Source organism: Zootoca vivipara, chromosome 1 (assembly GCF_965207765.1).
Source record: "Zootoca vivipara chromosome 1, rZooViv2.hap1.1, whole genome shotgun sequence".
NCBI lineage: Eukaryota > Metazoa > Chordata > Lepidosauria > Squamata > Lacertidae > Zootoca > Zootoca vivipara.
Window position 1 is genome coordinate 25,325,629 of NC_142582.1, and position 22,817 is coordinate 25,348,445.

General features: G+C 41.2%; 1 protein-coding gene across 1 annotated transcript in view; it reads right to left on the minus strand.

Moving 5' to 3' along the window:
- CERS6 (ceramide synthase 6) overlaps positions 1-22,817 on the minus strand; it is an 83,702-nt gene that overhangs the window by 12,017 nt on the left and 48,868 nt on the right. The window contains exons 5-7 of the mRNA XM_035133156.3: positions 6,509-6,559; positions 2,951-3,043; positions 347-475 (exon numbers count right to left, since the gene is read on the minus strand). Coding sequence (XP_034989047.1) covers positions 347-475; positions 2,951-3,043; positions 6,509-6,559 — 273 coding nt within the window. The remainder of the gene's footprint in view (positions 1-346; positions 476-2,950; positions 3,044-6,508; positions 6,560-22,817) is intronic.

Below are 22,817 nucleotides of genomic sequence, written 5' to 3' on the forward strand. Positions count from 1 at the left end.
GTGCAGCCTAACTGAAAGCATTTTACTCAAAAGAAAGTTTCACAGTGCTCACGGTGCTTAAGAAAAGCAGCAGTGCGCCCCCTTGGAGACAAATTTCAACAGAGCAGAAGCTTTCATGGGCTTTAGCAGTGTTTCCCAAATTTGGGCCTCCAGCTGTTTTATAGACTACAATTCCCATCATCCCTGACTGCTGGTCTTGCTAGGGATGATGGGAGTTGTAGTCCAAAAACAGCTGGAGACCCAAGTTTGGGAAACACTGGGCTATAGCCTACTACTTTAGAACGTTTGTTCTGGAAGAAATGTTTTGAAGATTTATTTTGGCTAAATTTTTCTCTCTTACTCTCACCTCCAGCACACTGTCCACTACATCATGAAGACACATTGTCAGGACCCCCACTCGGATGAAATTGACTGTGTAGGAGAGGGTTATCAAAATGACTGCTACGACGTGATGGGTAAACATGATGCTAAAGTCCTGAGGTGGGGAGATAAACAGAGTTAAACATTTGTTCACAAATTAATTTGGCTTTTCAAACATTTAGTCTGTCTGTCTGTCTGTCTGTCTGTCTGTCTGTCTGTCTGTCTATCTATCCCAGATATACAAACTCTGAACATATATTTTATGAGAGAAGATAAATGTATAGAAATACCGGTATATGTAGATTAGAACGCAGTCAGGAACTTAGTAGGGGCACAGGAAACTGCCTTGTGCTGAGTTAGGCCATTAATCCATCTAGCTTACCATTGTCTACAATGAATGGCAGCTGCTCTCCAGGGTTTTAGGCTGAAATTCATACTGCGCCTTCCGAGTCCTGAGGCTCTACAGTTTTGTTTTTTTGATTGAAGTATTTATAGACTGTCCAGCATACTCAAATAGTCTCTTCCAAACAGAGACTTGATACCCACAATTTTTTTTAGCATCCTACCAAAGGTGTACAAGGTTGGAGCCTGTCTTACTTCAAAGGGGGAGTAAAATACAGCCCATTCTAATGACAGGCACATTGTGGTACTGCAATATTTCCATGCTGCTTTTTTCTATGTAGGCTGATGTTTGTGCAAGTTCGAAGAATTATGACAGAGCCTGAAGTTGTAAAAGGATCAAAGTTGTTTAATACCATACCAACACCCCTAAATTCTTTATTTGCTGGTAACTTGAAGTAGCAAGGCAGAACTTAGCAGCAGCAGGAGGACACCTGTTTCTAGGACGTCCCTTCACAGCATTTTCAAGTATAGTAACATCTAGAAACTGCCAGGGCCTTTGCTAAAACTACATGACTGCGTTTCACATGAATCCAACTTATTCATTCCCTCTCAAAAAATGCAAATAAACCATTTAATTGAGGTAGCCATTTTCTAAAATCCTTTAAACTGACCTCAAAACAGCACCTCTCTCTCTCTCTAAAAATACCATCTGTCATCTGACCAAAACTCAGCAAACACATACATAAATTTGACCGATGTTAAAGTAATGACATTCTGGGGCAGCTATAAGCTTCTTAGGAGACCACACTCCCCACATGACTGTTTCTGTCTTCCATAAATACAATGTAGGAATGGGTAAAACAATATAAAAACAACCACCACCCCCACCCCCAAAAAACTCTTGCACATACATAAAAATGCAAAGTGTGTCACTGTGAACTAGTGAAAAAAGTTAATCTACCCAGTCACATTATTTTCACGGAATGCTGAGCTGATAATACTTGCTGGACTGCAGATATTGCTCATTAATCTTCAGTCAGGCAGGGATAATCTACTGGAATTTATACCCCACCAATAACAGAAAGAGGCTTTTGAACATCAGCAGTCAGTTCTATCGGAAGGTATTTTCCCGCCAGGAATTTGCTATTAGGGCAAAGAGCAGGGTGAGCACATCTCTGTAGTAGAGTTCACCCTCATTCTAGGATCACACCATTGCTGGACATGATTCAACACATCTTCCCCCCTCTACAAAGAATATTCCTTCTCCCTACCAAATTGGCCCACAAGGCCAAGAAGCTGGATCTCCTGCGCAAGGACTTCTGTTTGCACAATGGATCTCCCCCCCCCTTCTCCCCCTGCATTCCCTCTATGCTCCCCCAAAGTGGCTCCTGGAGGGTTGGAAGGAACCCCTAAAACAGCACATCATGGGAGAAGCAGGGGGATGGCATGATCAGAAGAGTGTGATGCTGAATCCCTCTCTGTATGTTCTGGTACAGAATTCTTCCAAAGCTTTTTGGAGTTTGCTAGTAGATTGTAGTTTGCTCGTCAACGCTAGTTTCTGTAATCACCGTATGTTTGTGCAACGATCTAATAAATTGTCTTAAATGTTTTGATTGCTCAGAGCATTTATGTGACTGAGCAGAAGCCAGCCCAAATTATTTGAATGAACTACATTCATCCCATAATTGAGTTAATAAAATGAATGATGAAAATGCTTATTCTTCTGCTCTCCAGATGTGCACCCACCATCTCTTAAGCATCAGTGACATTTGTTGATTCAAAAGCATTTTCAGTTGATGGGACTCGTTAGTTGAATTCCCCCCCCCCCCGATGGAGTTTGGTGTCTGGTAAGTGCTGCTGGTTTTGTAAAGGGTTTCCAGGGTTTAGAGGGTGTTTGCAGGCTTTTCCAATGTCGTTTCAAATGTACCCAATGTCACTTAAATGTGTGATGCCTTTGGAAAGTAGCCCCCACATATATGGGGAGTTGCCTGCATGAACAGTGGCCAATATTGCCACACAGCACTGGAGATGTTAAAAACCATTTCAGGCTGGTTTGGAAATGTCAGCAAATCTTGCTGCCCCAAAATGCAGTTGTTATCCACCGCTGCCACCACAGCACTTAACTTCTACAGGAGTTCACAGCTAGAAACAGGTTGTTGCTAATTCAACGTACAAGCGTTCACCAAAGCGTACTTCAACAGCCTTCTTTAAAAACTGTTGCTCCTTAAAACACACCGATTGCTCTTACCTTTCTTTTGATGTCAATGAACTGAGAAAACATTAAGGACCAATAGTACGACAGCTGAACTATGTAGTAGTAATGCAGTTCAGGCATCAGCGGCTGAAAGGAGGGGATATGAATAAAGAGATTAAAACAGAGAAGTTAAATACCTTCAGATCCTCACTTGAATAGCAACCTCAGGCCACTTGCAGAATATTTCCTATCTGATAAGATTTCTAGCGAGTTCCTCTCCCGCATTAAAAAACTTATGGAGAGGAAAAACACCACCTTACCAACACTTATCCTTTTCTTCCTCTGTGTGGCTCACCTTGCTTCCTTGTACTGGCCTGGTCTGCAAACATTAAACCATAGCTGAAATAAACTATGGCGTAATTTGAATGAGCTGCATGTTGGTGCCCACTGATGAAATTGCGAGAGCTTCATTCCTCCTAAGATCAGGGTTTATTTTTTCTCCAAACAAACCACAAAAGCCCTGGTTTGAATGACAAAAAGCCAGACTGTAGTTTGTTTCCCACCAGCACAGCAGGAATGAAGGAGGACCATAATAATAGTAATAATAGTAATAGTAATAATAATACCCCACCCCACTCTGGGCGGCTTCCAGCACATATAAAAACAAAATAAAGTGCCAAACATAAAAAAACTTCCTGATATAATAATAATAATAATGATATTGATAATAATATGAGCACTATTTTAGGAGTCTGCAGTAGTATGCCGCTCATTCACATTCACCCATGATTTATTTTAACTATGATTTAATGAGACACGTGAACCAGGCTAGCATTGACATATTATGGATATGATGCAGGGCAAGCCTTTTTGATAAAGCAAAGAGCTGTGACTCCGCCTAATTCTGGAAATTAGGGCCTCCTGTATGCATTCAAATGCTTTGCACAAACCCTTTTGGCTGGAAACTTTTACTTATGTGGCTGGCTGGCACGTGCAAAACTTGTCGTTTTCTATTCATGGCACACTGTGGGCCAGAAGGACTGGGTTGTGGGGGAAATGGGTAGGTGACCCTACCTTTGTCCAAAGCAGCTGGCCTAGTCAGACTTTGGGTTCTTTCCGACTCTAATTTCAACAGCCATCACCTTAAAACCTCTATATAAATTATTCTCTGCATAATTAAAGGGATGTATCTGCCTTTGTGCTGACTCTGAAGCAGAGTTTTATTTATTTATGATTTGGATAACCCAGATTTGTCCCCTACCAGCTAGTGGGGATTTAAATGCTGTGCTGTACAGTAAATGTATTTCACATCACCCTTGCTAATGGATAACGTGCGAACGTCTATGCTCATTACAGTACCATGAAAACTGTCCAACATTTTTGTGTGTGGAAATAATAGAAAGCCACTTCTCCCACCCTGCATGTTCAGATGATTTTCTGCACCCTAAAAGGTTGGGTTCATTATAATACCTTTCAGTATGGTTCGCTTTTCAGTCTATAATCTGCTTACACAAGTAGAACCTACAACAAAATGTTGCATTGTGGCATCACCCTCTTAACATTAATGCTTCTGTTCAGGGTTCTAGGTATGTCCTGTTTTATGTTGCTGCATTCCACACACACAGAGAGAGAGAGAGAGAGAGAGAGAGAGAGAGAGAGAGAGAGAGAGAGAGAGAGAGAGAGAGAGAGACCCTCAGTTTTCCAGTCCACCCCCCCCCCCCGGTTGAAAAAATGCAGAGTTCAGTGTTTCATGTTGTTGTTGTTTAGTCGTTTAGTCGTGTCCGACTCTTTGTGACCCCATGGACCAGAGCACGCCAGGCACTCCTGTCTTCCACTGCCTCCCGCAGTTTGGTCAAACTCATGTTCGTAGCTTCTGGAACACTGTCCAACCATCTCATCCTCTGTCGTCCCCTTCTCCTTTTGCCCTCAATCTTTCCCAACATCAGGGTCTTTTCCAGGGAGTCTTCTCTTCTCATGAGGTGGCCAAAGTATTGGAGCCTCAGTTTCATGATCTGTCCTTCCAGTGAGCGCTCAGGGCTGATTTCCTTCATAATGGATAGGTTTGATCTTCTTGCAGTCCATGGGGCTCTCAAGAGTCTCCTCCAGCACCATAATTCAAAAGCATCAATTCTTCGGCGATCAGCCTTCTTTATGGTCCAGCTCTCACTTCCATACATCACTACTGGGAAAACCATAGCTTTAACTATACAGACCTTTGTAGGCAAGGTGATGTCTCTGCTTTTTAAGATGTTGTCTAGGTTTGTCATTGCTTTTCTCCCAAGAAGCAGGCGTCTTTTAATTTCGTGACTGCTGTCACCATCTGCAGTGATCAAGGAGCCCAAGAAAGTAAAATCTCTCACTGCCTCCATTTCATCCCCTTCTATTTGCCAGGAGGTGATGGGACCAGTGGCCATGATCTTGGTTTTTTGATGTTGAGCTTCAGACCATATTTTGCGCTCTCCTCTTTCACCCTCATTAAAAGGTTCTTTAATTCCTCCTCACTTTCTGCCATCAAGGTTGTGTCATCTGCATATCTGAGGTTGTTGATATTTCTTCTGGCAATCTTAATTTCAGCTTGGGATTCATCTAGTCCAGCCTTTCGCATGATGAATTCTGCATATAAGTTAAATAAGCAGGGAGACAATATACAACCTTGTCGTACTCCTTTCCCAATTTTGAACCAATCAGTTGTTCCATATCCAGTTCTAACTGTAGCTTCTTGTCCCACATAGAGATTTCTCAGGAGACAGATGAGGTGTTCAGGCACTCCCATTTCTTTAAGAACTTGCCATAGTTTGCTGTGGTCGACAGTCAAAGGCTTTTGTATAGTCAATGAAGCAGAAGTAGATGTTTTTCTGGAACTCTCTAGCTTTCTCCATAATCCAGCGCATGTTTGCAATTTGGACTCTGGTTCCTCTGCCCCTTTGAAATCCAGCTTGCACTTCTGGGAGTTATCGGTCCACATACTGCTTAAGCCTGCCTTGTAGAATTTTAATCATAACCTTGCTAGCATGTGAAAAGAGCGCAATTGTGTGGTAGTTGGAGCATTCTTTGGTACTGCCCTTCTTGGGATGTAGACTGATCTTCTCCAATCCTCTGGCCATTGCTGAGTTTTCCAAACTTGCTGGCATATTGGGTGTAGCACCTTAACAGCATCATCTTAACAGTGAAACACCTTAACAGTGTTTCATAGCTTTATCCTAAAGCCTTGTTAATTAGTGATGCTGGTGAAGTTTTCTAGAACCAGGCTCAGAAACAAGGACTGGGATAATCTCCCTCCAAGGAAGAGGAAATGATGATGATGATGTTGTTGTTGTTGTTGTTGTTGATGATGATGATGATAAGCCCTGAATGCCTTTCTAGAGCAGAAGAAGTTGTAGCTTCTCCCACCTGTCTTTGCCCCCCTCCCCCCAGCATTCTCACTTCTCTTCCCTCCTCATTGGCAGCGTGTAAGAAGTAGCAGCAATGAGTGGAGAAGAAAAAGAAGAGTTGTTTTCCTTCTCCTCCGCTTCTTCCTCCCTTCCATCCATCCATCCATCCACCATCAAGATTAACAGCATCATGGGCTATTTTATACTCATTTCCATGCAATGTAATAACTTCCTCCATTACCTGATATGGGTATCCAATCCAGCACAGCCGAGTGTTCCATGCCCAGGGACTCTTTTAAAAAATGGGGGGGGGGAGAGAGAAGAGAAGCAAACAAGTTTAAATGTTGGGAAACGCTACAGAAATGCAACTAGAGTTGGTGGTAGCTTTTAATTTCCCTCCACAAAGAATTTAGACGAGCGTTTTCACAGCCAAACAATTACTGCTGTTGCATTTACAGAAATGAAGTTATTCATATTATTTTGAAACCGATCATTCATGAAAGCTCTCTACAATTAGGAGCATCCTGAAAACAATAATCTGATTCTAATCAAGCTACCGATAAGGTACATATTGTCCCATTTTTGCTTCCTAAATGACAATCACTGCATTAGCAAAGAAAAACAAGGGGTGTGCTGCTATTGCTTGAGAATATTTTGACACATACTTAACCAAAATTGCAACGATCATTTTAAAATGATTTGTTTTGAGCATGGAAGCACAAATTAAAATGTCAGTAACTGGGAACTCTTCCACAGAAAGTCAAAAATGGCTAGCTAGGTAGACATTTGAAAAGCCAGTAACTGTTTGGCTCACAGAAATACAGTCATACCTTGGAAGTCAAATGGGATCCGTTCTGGAAGTCCGTTCGACTTCCAAAACGTTCGGAAACCAAAGCGTGGCTTCTGATTGGCTGCAGAAAGCCCCGACAGACGTTCGGCTTCCAAAAATAGTTCGCAAACCAGAACAGTCACTTCCGGGTTTACTGCGTTCGGGAGCCAAAACATTCGAGAACTAAACTGTTAAAAAACCAAGGTACAACTGTAGTTTGAAACAAAATGGCGCACGTTCTTAGTTTACACTGGATTTCTCAGGATAGACCTTAGACAAAGGCAGGGATGAGGGAGTGTCTCATGTGTAGATAAAGTCTCTGCAGATCAAACACGGCATCTACAAAATATTTGCCACCTAGCATTTAAGATTTTCCAGGCAGCTGCTTCACATATTCAGCTGCCAAATAACAAGTGAAGGGAAATTAAGTGTTGCCCACAGGTGTGCACATATCCACCCTAATAGCATATTTATTTCGCAAACTGGAACAACCACTTCTGGGTTTGCGGCGTTTGGGAGCCAAAACGTACGAGGGCGTTTGACAACCAAGGTATGACTGTACCTTATTTAGCAGAGCATACAAGGATGAAGGCAGCCTGTCTAGCCTGTCTACACAAAACACCTCAGTTTAATGCTGAATCTTGGTTGGATAGATTATAGTCATCTACAAAGAAGCCATTTTATTCTCTCAAACTTTCTCTTATGCTAATGTCTGCCAAGAATCCTGGTGCACGTCTATCCCCTCTTGATTAAAGATTTGTGTGGTTTTTTTTTTTTTTAAAGCAACCCTCCTAAACATTCTCCTGTGTTTGAAAGGATGGTGAAGAATTTTTCAACGTACCAATAATGGGAAAGTGTGTACATTACCCAGCTGCCAAGGAACATTTTGCATCCATTGTCTCGTCTCATTATCTTTAGGAAGAGGGGCTAATTAAGCTCAAGCATCTAGAAGCCCCAGAACATTAACAGCTGCATATATAGCTCAAAGTAATGCTTTTATCTAGTGTGTGCCAAATAAAGGTCAGGTTTAATTTTGTGTGTGTGTGTGTGTGTGTGTGGCAAAACTGCTTAAAATTCCACCCCTCATTTTGCATTCAACACCTTTTGCAGAAAGGCAACAAAGCTCCGGGGTTGCTCCAGCTACGGCAATACTCTCTATTTTTCGGCGCTGTTATTTTTACCAAGGTTATTTGTATGTTTGATAAGGCGGAATACATAAACGATGTGCATAAAAGGGTGAATCCAACCTCTCGGTCTCTTGACATTTACAAAATGAAAATTATTTCAAGTGGAGCTGCTAAAAATTAGCATGCATAGCCCACACCGCATCCAAATCAATTTAAGCTTTCTCTCCAGCTTCCCTAAGTGGTGCCCGGACACTGGAATGACAGGATAAAAATTATCTATATGAAGAAATAGTGTTAAATGTTTGACATTTCGTTCCAATTTACTTGACCCATTCAGGTGCAGCTGTGCAAGACATGCAAAGACTTGCCCTTTGATGTTAGTGGCAGCTCTGTATGGGCATTCCATTCCACTATATATTTTTCACCAGTATTTTTCTAGCAGATGTATACATTCTAGAAAGAAGAATAAATTCTAAAACATCAATCGCAAGGTGGTTCAAATGTACTACTTTAGACTGCATGCTTGAAAAGAGGGGTGTAACTAGTTCTTGACAAATTCCTGAAGTTTTGAAACCCAACCAGAATACCATTTTGCTGGAGGATCAGAGGCTTCACATTTCTACCATCCAAATGAAACCCCAAATCCAAAGATACAGTCACTGAAAAGTGTACTCATGCAGTATTTCCCCAATGTCTTTTGAAAAAGAAAAAATGTTGTTGTTGAATTAAATTTATATTTTGCCCTTAATCCAAAGATCACAGGGTGGTATACAACAAAAACACAAATGCATAACATAGTAATAAACATACAATAATCCTACTCCCTACATGGGATGAGAAGGGAACAACTACACGGGTAGTTTTACACTTTATACGGCCAATATATTTCCTGTATCTAACATCATATTTTTAGTGACTCAGCTCAGCCACTTATTGTTATACTATGCAGGATGCCCGTACAGAAAGGTCAAACTTCATAAGAAAATCTGAACATTCCAAACCTTAATAAAATCCCCCATAAAGGATTTTGAATTTTATGACCCACTGCAGGTTACAGGAACAGTCAGGTCGGTGCTATAGCAGTGGTTTAACGATATATACACTTTAAAATTCCACAACTTTTAATTCTGATAACCAGTCTCCTGCAAGCCTTGTTTTAAAGCTGCAGCGGGCAATCTTTTGCATGTTTGATCCAAAGTCAAACCAGTGGAGTGGCATACTTGCCATGTTCCACTTGGAAATTCAAAATAACATTAGTAATACATTTTGAAACAATGAACCAGCTATAAAAGCCAAACCTAAGCATGTTTCATCATTATTTGCCTCTTCCTTCTACCTGCTGAAACCTCAATATAAAATACAATCGCTCCAATATCCTTCTGCCCCCTCCAACAACAAAGATTGCCCCTCCCTGGCATCACAGGCTATCATTACTAACAAATACATACTGTACATATACATACATATGGAAAGCAGAGGGTCAGTGTGCCCCTCACTGTCCCTCCTCACACACTGAGCTGTTGGGTTCCCCCAATCTGCAGAGGAAGAGGACTGTGTCTGAAAAAGAGTGTGGGTGCATGGATGCTAAGTTGTATGCAAGCATAATATGAATGTTTACTGCTTATATGGCATGGAAGTTAAGTCCAGGAGCCTTAACCTATAGTTCCCAATCTTTTGAGTGGATTTGTAGTTCTATTAACTCCGATTATATTTTTAAAACATCTTTGAATTTTCATCATGCACTACGAGGGTATCTTTCTCAAGTTTGTACTTTCTATCAGCAAGCCCATATATGTTAGAAAGTTTCCCTGATGCTAATCAGAGGATTATATATGCATTCCACTGGCGCATTTAAACAAGTATTCTTGATTACAAGAACTTCAAGTGGTTTCCTTCCTTCATTCATTCCAATTGCCAGACACCTGCATCTCGTTGACATATGTTATATTGCCATGGGGGCACACAAGGAAGTACACATGGTACCCATAATGCAGCAGTCCTAAGCTTACTCAAGTTTAGGAGCTTGTAATCTGTATATATTTTGGATTAAAGTTTTAAATGCACTCCTATTATTTACTGAACTTAACTTTTCCCAACACGTTTCTATAGCTGTCTTCCCAGAAACACGCATCTGACTAATTTTGACAAGGAAATGATCTTCATCCCATTTATTCCAGAGGAACTGTTCCTATGTCCTAGAGCAGGCATGGCCAAACTTGGCCCTCCAGATGTTTTGGGACTACAACTCCCATCACCCCTAGCTAACAGGACCAGTGGTCAGGGATGGTGGGAATTGTAGTTCCAAAACAGCTGGAGGGCCAAGTTTGGCCATGTCTGTCCTAGAACATGCAACTGAAGCAGGATTTTGAAAATCCCTATTGACATTTCCCTTCCTTTTGGCAAGGCTCACTCGGCTTCACTCTGCCATGTTCCAGCAGTATCCGGTGTCACTACAGTATTGCACAGAGGCAAGTGAAAGGAAGGCACACTGAAGCATTCAGCAAAGGCAAAGGATGTGATGTTTTGGAAAGGGTCTCTACCCAAGCTCTACTTCAAGCTGCATTGAGAGTTGCCCCCAAATCCCGCCAAATGATCACCTGAAGAGTGGCAGATGATGGGAGCAGCAGCAAACAGGCCCCACATCAGGCACTTTTAAGGCAGACATGAGAAAAACGGAGGGGAAACGTGTGATAAATTAGGACTGTGCCTCAAAAAGGGAAGAGTTAATGAGTAGCAGGCACAGCATGTGACATTCCTATTACACACACTGCTCAAACCCAATGCTTGCAAAAACATTATTTTCGTATTAGTCTGTCTCTCACTCTGTGCAAAGGATTGAAATATTAATAACTTTGAGGCTCAAGTCCCCCATGTCAGCAGCCCAGACATTCTGCTGCAACCAAAAACTAGGGCAATCTATCAACATGAATGTGCAAGAATAGACAGTCTGGTAACACAGCCAAATATAGCAAAATATGAAATCATGCTCTGCTTCGGTAAGCTGAAAAGGAATGTGTTCTACAACACCCATTTGACTATTATATGCCATTTGCAAGTCCCAATCCTTATGTGGGATACTGGCAGAAATTATCTGATAAGACATTCTGAATAATAATGAAATTACACATAAATTTACACAAACTTAATTTATGCTGGAATGAAAGAGTTGGTTATGGGAAGTGCACAACTGATCTACAGCTAAGGAGTGAGATGTCAGGGAAGGGGAGATGGACTGTATGAAACAAGAAGCAACAAGTACAAGATGGGAAAGAACTAGTTTGCCAGTGACAACTAACACCGATTGCACCATTGTCTTCTTCACTAACAAAGCAATATAGAATTTAGCTGGAATTGTAATGTTATCTTGAGTCAATAAGAATACCATCATCGACAGGCAGGTGTTTTGAGATCACAATGCAATGTACAATTATATAAAAGCAATGCCAAGTTGACAAGTCACTCAGTGAAAAGTTAACAGCAGCTATCTAGTACGTCATTTTCCTTGCCAGTTAGATGCAAGAGGAACATACAATTCCATTAAAACAAACCTTAAATGAGTGTTTCACCTCTTCTCCCTCTCCCTGACCATTCTCTTTTCACAATCAAGTTATGCATTTTATTTTGCTACAATCTACTCTATTTTTTTTTTTTAAAAAATACTGATTTTATGTTTCCTTTCCCAGGGTATAATTCAGTGCTTCTGACCCATGTGTATCATGTTTTGCTATCTTAAAACAGAATATGGTTAATTTATTTTGAAAAACCTGTATCTTCTTGGAAAAGATCTAATTAGGATTTTATTATTTTTAATAGGTGTATTAAATTAATATCCCACCATTCTTCCCAAGGAAGTCCAGGATGGCAGTTTTACATGAATCCCCAATGTTCAGACAAATGCCAACACCTTTGAAGTTTCCAGGAGGACACAGGAAAAGCAGGTCGGGGTAATGGAATCCACAAGAACTCTCAGGTATCAATGACTTACTGGACAAACTGGGTGAATATAGAGGTGGTGCTCTTTCCTTGGGATCAGGATCTATATAATCTTCCAGGTAAAAGCTCCTCTCAGAATGCACTATTTTGTTTGGAACTGGGAAGAGCACATAAATCAGCTCAAAATGTTTAGGATACCAATTTCCAAATAGTTTCCAAATGGCTCCCTCGCTCCCTATATAACTATTTTAGCTTCCCTCCTCTAAAGTCTTCCACTTTAATAGCTGCTTGTAATTTTCAGTCATCTTTATATTACAGCACAAGCACATAACCTGCAAGGTTATCTTTCATCAGTTTGTAGGTATTTACCTCCTTACAGATTTTCAATATAAAAACCCTGAATTAAGTGGTTCACAATTTTTGCAATTAAAATAAACCAAATTATAGATTTTGATTGAAAAGCAAAACCTGTGTGTGTACTTCATCTGCTTAATTGACAACCGCAGCCTCAGCATCCATTGATGTCAGTGGGGTATATGGGTCCTAGCTGTGCATAGGATGCAGCCTTAGCTTCCAATGCCTCTAAGTGCTCTGTTGGCAGAAGTCCCACTCAGCACAATGGCTTTATCACTATATATGAATGCCTTTTCCAAAGCTCTGAATGAACAAACATTTGCTAGAATTTTACGAACGTGCAGTGTGGGTTTGCTTCAATCTATTTCTGCAAGGTGATTTCTCCGGGACTAAGGCCAATAGTTGCTGTTTGTTTGTTTGAAACACAATAATATGACATGCAAGTAAAACTTAACTACTTACTAGCAGTACAGTGGTACCTCGACTTACGAAGACGATCCGTTCCGCGGCCGTCTTCATAAGTCGAAGTCTTTGGTTGTCGAAGCGCCGCTTCTGCGCCTGCGCCGCCCCCCCCCCCGGCTGCTTTGCACAGGCGCAGAATGCACATGTGCCAAAAAGACTTCTGGGGTTGTCGACTTCGGAAGTCAAAACCTTCGGAAGTCGAATCGTTCGGTTGTCGAGGTACCACTGTATAGGCACCCTCCCTGTGGATGTAAGATGTCAAGCAGATAAAGAACTACATAACTTTTAGAAGACATCTCAAGGCAGCCCTGTATTGGGAAGTTTTTCATGTTTGATATTTTAATATGTTTTATATAGGCTTCCCAGAGTGGCTGGGGAAACCCAGCCAGATGGACAGGGTATAAATAATAAAATTATTATAATTATAATAATAATAATTATTAGCCACAGAAGCGTTTAAAAGGGGGATAGGTATCTTAATCACAACCTCTCTTCTCTAAACACAAGGTTAGCATTTACCCCTCTTCTACCCCAACCTTGGCATTTAGGTAAAATCCTGCCCCCCTTTCTTCACATTTGCCCACAGTTCTATATTCTAGACATTCTGCTGTTATAATTTAAATACTACTAGAAAAGTAAGGTCAGCGTGCTAATAAAAATAATGAAATCAGGGAGCAGCACTTCTCAACATGGTCTCAGCATTTGAGCTTCATTTGAACTTGACTCTCCCAAAGCAAATGCTGGTTTAGATGCTACCAGTAATAAATCAGAAGTATCTGCAGTTTCTACACCACCACCACATTTCTGCATGTGAGAGACCACATAGCCCCACAACGGAAGTGAGTATTTACAGTTTTGTAATTATGAAGGGAAGCCATTAGACATCCATGTCATATACTTCAAAAGAATTCAACAGTTATATGACAACTCAAGAAAAACAGCCAAAACCTGGGAAAAATCAGCATCTTCCATACTCTTTACAACACCCTGGAACACCTATAGAGGGTCATAACGTTCCAAACTGTATATCTCTCTAATGAGTCTGTGGTTGTTGCTGTTTAGTCATTTAGTCATGTCCGACTCCTCGTGACCCCATGGACCATAGCACACCAGGCACTTCTGTCTTCCACTGCCTCCCACTGCCTTGGTCAAACTCATGTTCGTAGCTTCGAGAACACTGTCCAACCATCTCGTCCTCTGTCGTCCCCTTCTCCTAGTGCCCTCCATCTTTCCCAACATCAGGGTTTTTTCCAGGGAGTCTTCTCCTCTCATGAGGTGGCCAAAGTATTGGAGCCTCAGCTTCACGATCTGTCCTTCCAGTGAGCACTCAGGGCTGATTTCCTTCAGAATGGCTAGGTTTGATCTTCTTGCAGTCCATGGGACTCTCAAGAGTCTCCTCCAGCACCATAATTCAAAAGCATCAATTCTTCAGCGATCAGCCTTCTTTATGGTCCAGCTCTCACTTCCATACATCACTACTGGGAAAACCATAGCTTTAACTATACAGACCTTTGTTGGCAAGGTGATGTCTCTGCTCTTTAAGATGCTGTCTAGGTTTATCATTGTTTTTCTCCCAAGAAGCAGGCGTCTTTTAATTTCGGGACTGCTGTCACCATCTGCAGTGATCCTGGAACCCAAGAAAGTAAAATCTCCATTTCTTCACTGCCTCCATTTCTTCCCCTTCTATTTGCCAGGAGGTGATGGGACCAGTGGCCATGATCTTAGTTTTTTTGATGTTGCGCTTCAGACCATATTTTTCACTTTCCTCTTTCACCCTCATTAAAAGGTTCTTTAATTCCTCCTCGCTTTCTGCCATCAAGGTTGTGTCATCTGCATATCTGAGGTTGTTGATATTTCTTCCAGCAATCTTATTTCCAGCTTGGGATTCATCCAGTCCAGCCTTTCACATGATGAATTCTGCATATAAATTAAATAAGCAGGGAGACAATATACAACCTTGTCGTACACCTTTCCCAATTTTGAACCAACCAGTTATTCCATATCCAGTTCTAACTGTAGCTTCTTGTCCCACATAGAGATTTCTCAGGAGACAGATGAGGTGATCAGGCACTCCCATTTCTTTAAGAACTTGCCATAGTTTGCTGTGGTCAACACAGTCAATGAAGCAGAAGTAGATGTTTTTTTGGAACTCTCTAGCTTTTCCATAATCCAGCTCATGTTTGCAATTTGGACTCTGGTTCCTCTGCCCCTTCGAAATCCAGCTTGCACTTCTGGGAGTTCTCGGTCCACATACTGCTTAAGCCTGCCTTGTAGAATTTTAATCATAACCTTGCTAGCATGTGAAAAGAGCGCAATTGTGTGGTAGTTGGAGCATTCTTTGGCACTGCCCTTCTTTGGGATCGGGATGTAGACTAATCTTCTCCAATCCTCTGGCCACTGCTGAGTTTTCCAAACTTGCTGGCATATTGAGTGTAGCACCTTAACAGCAGCATCTTTTAAAATTTTAAATAGTTCAGCTGGAATATCATCACTTCCACTGGCCTTGTAATTAGCAGTGCTTTCTAGGGCCCATTTGACTTCACTCTCCAGGATGTCTGGCTCAAGGTCAGCAACCACACTACCTGGGGTGTACGAGTCATCCATATCTTTCTGGTATAATTCCTCTGTGTACTCTTGCTACCTCTTCTTGATGTCTTCTGCTTCTGTTAGGTCCTTTACACTTTTGTCCTTTATTATGGTAATCTTTGTATGAAATGTTCCTTTCATATCTCCAATTTTCTTGAACAGATCTCTGGTTTTTCCCATTCTGTTGTTTTCCTCTATTTCTTTGCATTGCTTAAGAAGGCCCTCTTGTCTCTCCTTGCTATTTTTTGGAAATCTGCATTCAATTACCTGTATCTTTCACTATCTCCATCACATTTTGCTTGCCTTCTCTCTCCCACTATTTGTAAGGCCTCGTTGGACAGCCACTTTGCTTTCTTGCATTTCCTTTTCATTGGGATGGTTTTCATTGCTGCCTCCTGTATAATGTTACGAGCCTCCATCCATAGTTCTTCAGGCAATCAGTCCACCAAATCTAAATCCTTAAACCTGTTCCTCACTTCCACTGTGTATTCATAAGGGATTTGATTTAGATTGTGTCTTACTGGCCAAGTGGTTTTTCCTACTTTCTTCAGTTTAAACTGGAATTTTGCTATATGAAGCTGATGATCTGAGCCACAGTCAGCTCTAGGTCTTGTTTTTGCTGACTCTATAGAGCTTCTCCATCTTTGGCTGCAGAGAATATAATCAATCTGATTTCGACGCTGCCCATCTGGTGATGTCCATGTGTAGAGTAGTCTCTTGTGTTGTTGGGAAAGAGTGTTTGTGATGACCAGCTTGTTCTCTTGACAGAACTCTATTAGCCTTTGCCCTGCTTCGTTTTGAACTCCAAGGCCAAATTTGCCAGTTGTTCCTTTTATCTCTTGATTCCCTACTTTAGCATTCCAATCCCCTATAATGAGGAGAACATCCTTCTTTGGTGTCATTTCTAGAAGGTGTTGTAAGTCTTCATAGAATTCTTCAATTTCACTTTCTTCAGCTCCGGTAGTCGGTGTATAAACTTGGATTACTGTAATGTTAAAAGGTCTGCCTTGGATTCATATTGAGATCATTCTATCATTTTTGAGATTGCATCCCAGTACAGCTTTCGCCACTCTTTTGTTGACTATGGGGGCCACTCCATTTCTTCTACAGGATTCTTGCCCACAGTAGTAGATATGATGGTCATCTGAACTGAATTCACCCATTCCCGTCCATTTTCGTTCATTGATGCCCAGGATGTCAATATTTATTCTTGCCATCTCCTTTTTGACCACCTCCAGCTTACCAAGGTTCATGGTTCTTACATTCCAGGTTCCTATGCAGGTTCCTGTGGTTAAAGACTGGTAAAAGTTAGGATTCTGAACCTGTCCAATGAGGCTGAAAAGTCACGAGAGTATTCACCATAGAGTAGATGGTCAGGCTTCGCTGCATCCCTTTTCAGAATTTTTGAACGGAAGGAAGGAAGGAAGGAAGGAAGGAAGGAAGGAAGGAAGGAAGGAAGGAAGGAAGGAAGGAAGGAAGGATTCAACAAGACTTCCTGACAAGTCATTTTCAAGCTTTATTTTTTCCTCCAGGGGAAGCAGACACAATGACAGCTGTTCAAGTTAGTACAACTTTTGTACATGAGCAACTTCTGTCATGGGGGAGGGGGAAAATATTCCTTGGCCCCATAGCAGTATTTAAGTACCAGGTGCCTTTGGACCAGAAATATCTGGGTCTGTTTTGTTTTAAATCAAACATTTACCACATGCTGAATGTCATCCTTGTGCCACCACATTTTTCTTCAGGAGGTTTGTAGGTTGGACAGCTCTGTAATTAGCAAAAACCTGCTCTGATGTTAGCTTTTGCCATCCTTTTCTTCGCAGCAAGATTATAATTGGAAACTGGGGAACTGGCTAAAAACTTCACACAAATGGGGTGGTTTTGAGTGGGGAACCAGTGGAGAAAAAAACTTCACACACTACTTGCCTGTTTACTTTTCCATTCCGTCTCCCGCCCCATAAACTTTTCCCTCTCACATGGTTTTGAATATCTGGCAGCGTAGAACTTTATACTGGTAAAGTAGCAAACTATACGTATATGAGGATTTGGTGGGGGGAAGGGTTCAGCATTCCTCTTTCCTATATTGCCATCCAGACATGTCTCTACCCAGAGGAGTGGTTATATTATACATCACTTTTTGGCCTAAATGTCCCTGTCCCCCCCAAGTAATAAACAGCATATTAATACGACAAAAATATGAAATACAATAAAATAAAAATAAAAAACAGCAAATTATAATAATATAGGGGGACAAGACTGTAAGTGAAAGGATTAAATTACCAATCCTGCCTATCTGACACTTGCAGAAGCTACAAACCTGAACAGATGATGAGATATATTTTCTTTTTTAAAGAAAAATGTATACAAACACTTGCTTTTTCTTATGGGAAAGAGGGGTCACTGGGGTTTAGTCACACATATTTGCATGTAGTGCACAGTAGGGGGTACTTGTTAAGAAGAAACCAAGCATGGTTCATTATCTGAGAGAAAAACAATTATCAAAAAGCTCTGTATCAACAAAAAGCTCTCGTTTATTAGAAACAGTTGAAAAGAGAACAGTTTAGTTATCTTACCACACATCCTCTGTTTGTAACATTATAATGTAAGACTTGTATATTATTTAAAAATTACAGGTGTTTTCATGGTGTGTGTTCAAGTTAATTAACTGTTTGGCATTTTTCTAGATGCTGGAGAATTAAGTGCTGGTGCTGAAATGGGAGGGAGGGGTGGTTGCTAGGAGAGTGATACTGATCTATTTTGTAAGCAGCAGCTATGTAGTACTTATAAAAACTATCTTCACTGTGGTTCATTTTGACATGTGAGCTGCTTTGGGCACAACTGTGTGGGAAAGTGGCATAACCATTTTATTTTGAAATTTTCTTATCAACGCTTCCTATCCAAAAGAACTGCACAGCAATGAACAAAACAGAAATCAGATGCAATACTATAGAATCTCAAAGCGACGTACAGTCACATCTTCCGTGATTTCACTTGCACAATTTCAACCACGTGTGGCTGAAAGCAGGCTGGTTGAAATCACAAGTTAAACCTAAGCAAGAAGGAGAATTTAAAACCTATTTTCATGCCAGGCCTTGCTTGGGGTTGTCCAGTATGGAAAGAGCTTTTAAGCTCTCCACTTTGCTGGGGGGGGGGGGCAACACCAACAACACATCAGCTGTGGGATGTTCTCATGAGATCTCTCAGGCCAAACCAAGTTCCCATGAGATCCGGGGAGGAGGTGAAAGGAAGTCTCCCCCAGGCTGCATTACAGATTCAACAGCAAGCGGCCACCACCCCCGGCTATCCCAATTGGTCAGCTGGTTGGCGTGAAGTAAAGCCCACTCGGTGTCTTTGTCATGGGAGTACCGCGGATTCTCTCTCTCCTTCCTTCACCCGCCAGCCTCAGAGCTACATCTCTTTTTCCTGGCTTTTGACACCTGAGGTGTACATTTTAAGACCTGCCTTACTACTGTAATTTAAAGTTGTTTTAAACTGGGGTTTTTTTAAAATATTGTGTAGTGTAGCATTTTAATATTAATGTTGTGTTTTAACCCACCCTGGGACCTTAGAGTGAAGGGCAGGTAATAATTATAATATAGTCAAAATGACACCATCCACACATAGAAGGCTGGGGCGGGGGGACCTCAAGATTTGCAGAAGAAGAAAATTATTATTTTTAAAAAACCCTAAGCTCCCTACCACTGAGCAGGCTTAGCTGGCATGGAATGCTGCCTGTGAAGGAAAATGGGAAACTCAGGGGATGAAGGAAGAACAAAATGGAGAATCCTGACAAGGGAATGGCTGACTGAACCCTGAACGGGAACACTCAATTCTCAAGCACAGTATCTTTCTTCTGACTTCCCATTTCCGCTGCAAATTTATCCTCTAAGTGTACCTGGATCCATTGGGACGTATCTAGCATTTCATATACCTGCTTAAAGCGCTACTATCCATAGAAATCCCTACTAAAATGGGAGAGTTCTTATTTTCTAAAATTTGCTGGCTGCTAACACAAGTCCGCAATTTGCCAACATGCATGCATGACTCTCCCGGTTATACTTTGCGACACTATGCAGGAGCGCCACAGATTGAACAGAAATATTCTGCTAGATTGCGTGTAGAATATAAATAAGAAACACAGCCTCATTTCAAGACAGAAGAGAATTTGCTCTCCACTTCTAAATATACTTAGACGCTATTAACCTCCAATTTTTCTCTGTGACATCTTGGCAATGACAGCCCAGTGTAATGTAATTACTTTATAAGATTATCTTTTGTTTCTCAAAGAAATAAATTACACCAAGGCACTTCAGCAAAAGTTAAGGACTTAAACAATCTCTTCCCTTAAACACCATTTCCTTGTCATCTTTGCATAATTGGGTAATACTAGCCTCTTAAAACACAGCTTGTTGATGTCTGCAAAATCATCATCGTACAATGCAAGAGGGAGTGATGAACATTCAAATCACCAGATTCCAGTCAATGAAAGGAAGGTGTCCTGGACTGAGCTGCTTCTCCCATTTCTATCTAAAGCAGGGCCAAGTATAATTTATCCCTTCCATTGATAGAAGTTTCCAACATTTTCTGAGGAAACTTGACAACTGCAAAAAAAGAATAAGTAAAAATTTGGTGGCGTGTGGCCTGAGGAATCTTAACAGGAGACAAGAATGCAGAAGCCCAAAGGAAAGTCAGAGATAAAATACTTTACAACAGGCTAGAAGAACTTTTTTGGGGGGGGGGATCTTACTAAAATCTTTAGCAAAACTGGTCTCAAACCACAATCTCCTTGATAGTAACCTTCCTCTCCTGATCCTCACAAAGCAAGCAGGTAATGAGATCCTTCTTCTGCTGAATCAAATGAATATTCACTACACATTGCATCCCTTTGTCATGCAAAAGAGAAAGGCATCCAAAATTGTGCTACTTTGACATTCCTCTCTGCAAAGCTATCTGGTCTGTTGAATGTTTTAAAAGCATGTTTATAGACACCCAAGCCCTAAACTCAAGTTAATCTCCAAAACAGAAAAGTAAATTACTAGGCAGAAGCATTTTGTCCATCACAATAAATTTTGAAGTACTCTCTGTGTCACAATCAAGCAAGTGGTGGTGTAATTATGTGCAGGGGTGGTAACATGTTGGAGAAGACATGCTTGGACTAGACCTCTCTTTCCAAGCAGTGTGTGACAAACCAAACTGAATGCAACATTAGCAAAAGCAAATGGCAAGCATAAATCCTGAATGTGTGCATGGATTTGGGAGTCACAGATCTTATTTCCAACTCTTCGTAATATTGCCAAACATTTATTCAGCTATCATTATCCTCCCACTGATAAACTACTGATATATTTGGATAAAAACTTTAAACAGCAGTAAGCTGGTGCATCCATCAGAAAAATCCAACAAAGAGTTCTTCACCCTCAGTGGTGAGGGACAACAGGTTCTCCATCCCACCATAGCAAATGTAGCCTTTTTTTGAATATGGCTCATATTGGTGGAAGAAGGAAGCATTGCTCACACTCCCTCTTGCAGCTTCTCATAAACATCCAATGTGGTACACAGAATCTTGAATTCTGACTTCAGTCATAGGATCATAGAATTGGGTTGGAAGGGATCCTGAGGACCATGTAGTAGTCCAAACCCTTGCAATGCAAGAATATGCAGCTGTCCCATAAGGGGATAAAATCTGCAACCTTGGCATTTGTTCTCATTTCTTTCTTCATACCACCCTAGTGCCCCCCCACCAACAAAAAACACTCTTTCAAAAAAAAATGCATATTTTTAAAATTTGATGCTGCAGAACCCCAAATACAGCAGAAGCAATTAACAAAACAGTTCCCCTGCTGCATCCAAAGGCTTACTTACGGACTGATTGTACCACTGGCACAATAGACATTCTTTGCAAGAGTGTGGAGTTCATTATGTTGTATTGATTTTCATGAGTTTCTAAAACGTATTTACAACCATCAGTGAAACCCTCCAAGTGATCAACTCAATGAGGTGAATAACTCTGCGTGATCCATGTCACTATTAAAAGAGCCAAGATAAAAAGCACCCATTAAGCACAGAATGGTAACAAGTCTTCCTGCTAATTTCTCAAAATGGCCTCTTTGGGCACCATGGTAACGTGCCTGGAAACTAAAGAGAGAAAAGGGGTTTCTAAGAATTTATCCTGTTTCAAGGACACCATTGCCAAGAGATTCTAAAACGCAGCACTTGCATTCTTTGCCTCAAAGTACAAATGTACAAGTGCTGAAACCAATTTTGGACATTAAATTACTTTTAAAAAAATGCATATATGTATGCAAAAAGCTTTGATGACACCACTGTAAAATGCATAGATGAAGGCAGGTTTGAAGCTGAAAGATATCTCCACCCCACTAAGCTACACGTGGTGAGCCCATGCAACAGTGGAGGAGGGCAGTTTCACCCATCTAGGGATGAGAGGGGACGAGTCCCAACTTCATGTGCTTCCTCTGTTCCTCATGTAGCTAATGAGTCATACAGAAATCCTATCTTGCTGGGCAAGGCCCCTCCATGCAATCTTCAAAGATGAAGCAAAATACCTTTTCTAGGTAACTGCTGAACATATCGTGTACTGTACCTATCATACTAATTTGATGACACCCAATTAAAAATACAGACAGGACTGTTATATGATTTATAATGAAGCTTAATCCAGATAAGGCTAAGGCACTCTTAGTGTGTGGTTCCCTAGACAAGAGTGCTAGGGTTCTACCTGTTCCCTCTGAAGAAATAGCCTGGGGATACTTCTGGATCTACTACTAATTCTAGAGGCACAGCGGTGTGGAGTGCCTTCCACTGGCTTCAGCTGATGGCCCAGCTGTGGCCGTACCTGGATGGGGTAGTCTAACTTGTTGTCCATGTTTTGCTCCTTAGAGCTGGCAGAGTAGCCAACTTCCAGAATTAACTCACGGTAATGACGCCCATTACAATTTCAGAATGAGAAAGATAAACCTTGTTCAGAGAGAGAGAGATGCGGGATTAGCTCACATGTAAATTAAGATGCAAGATTGAGATTTGTATGCCTTAACGATTTCAAACCACACTGATAAAAGTGATGCAATGTTCAAAGGCCTATTGCAAGCAACAAAGTAGGTAGATGCTGTTCTGCTGCAGGCACTCTTGGATGACCCTAGATCCAATTCAGTTGCGTCACAGGCTACACCTTAAGCATCAAAACTGCTTTTGTAACTGTGTCGATATGACTTTTGCTGCAGGAAGATAGCCCTGTTGATTCA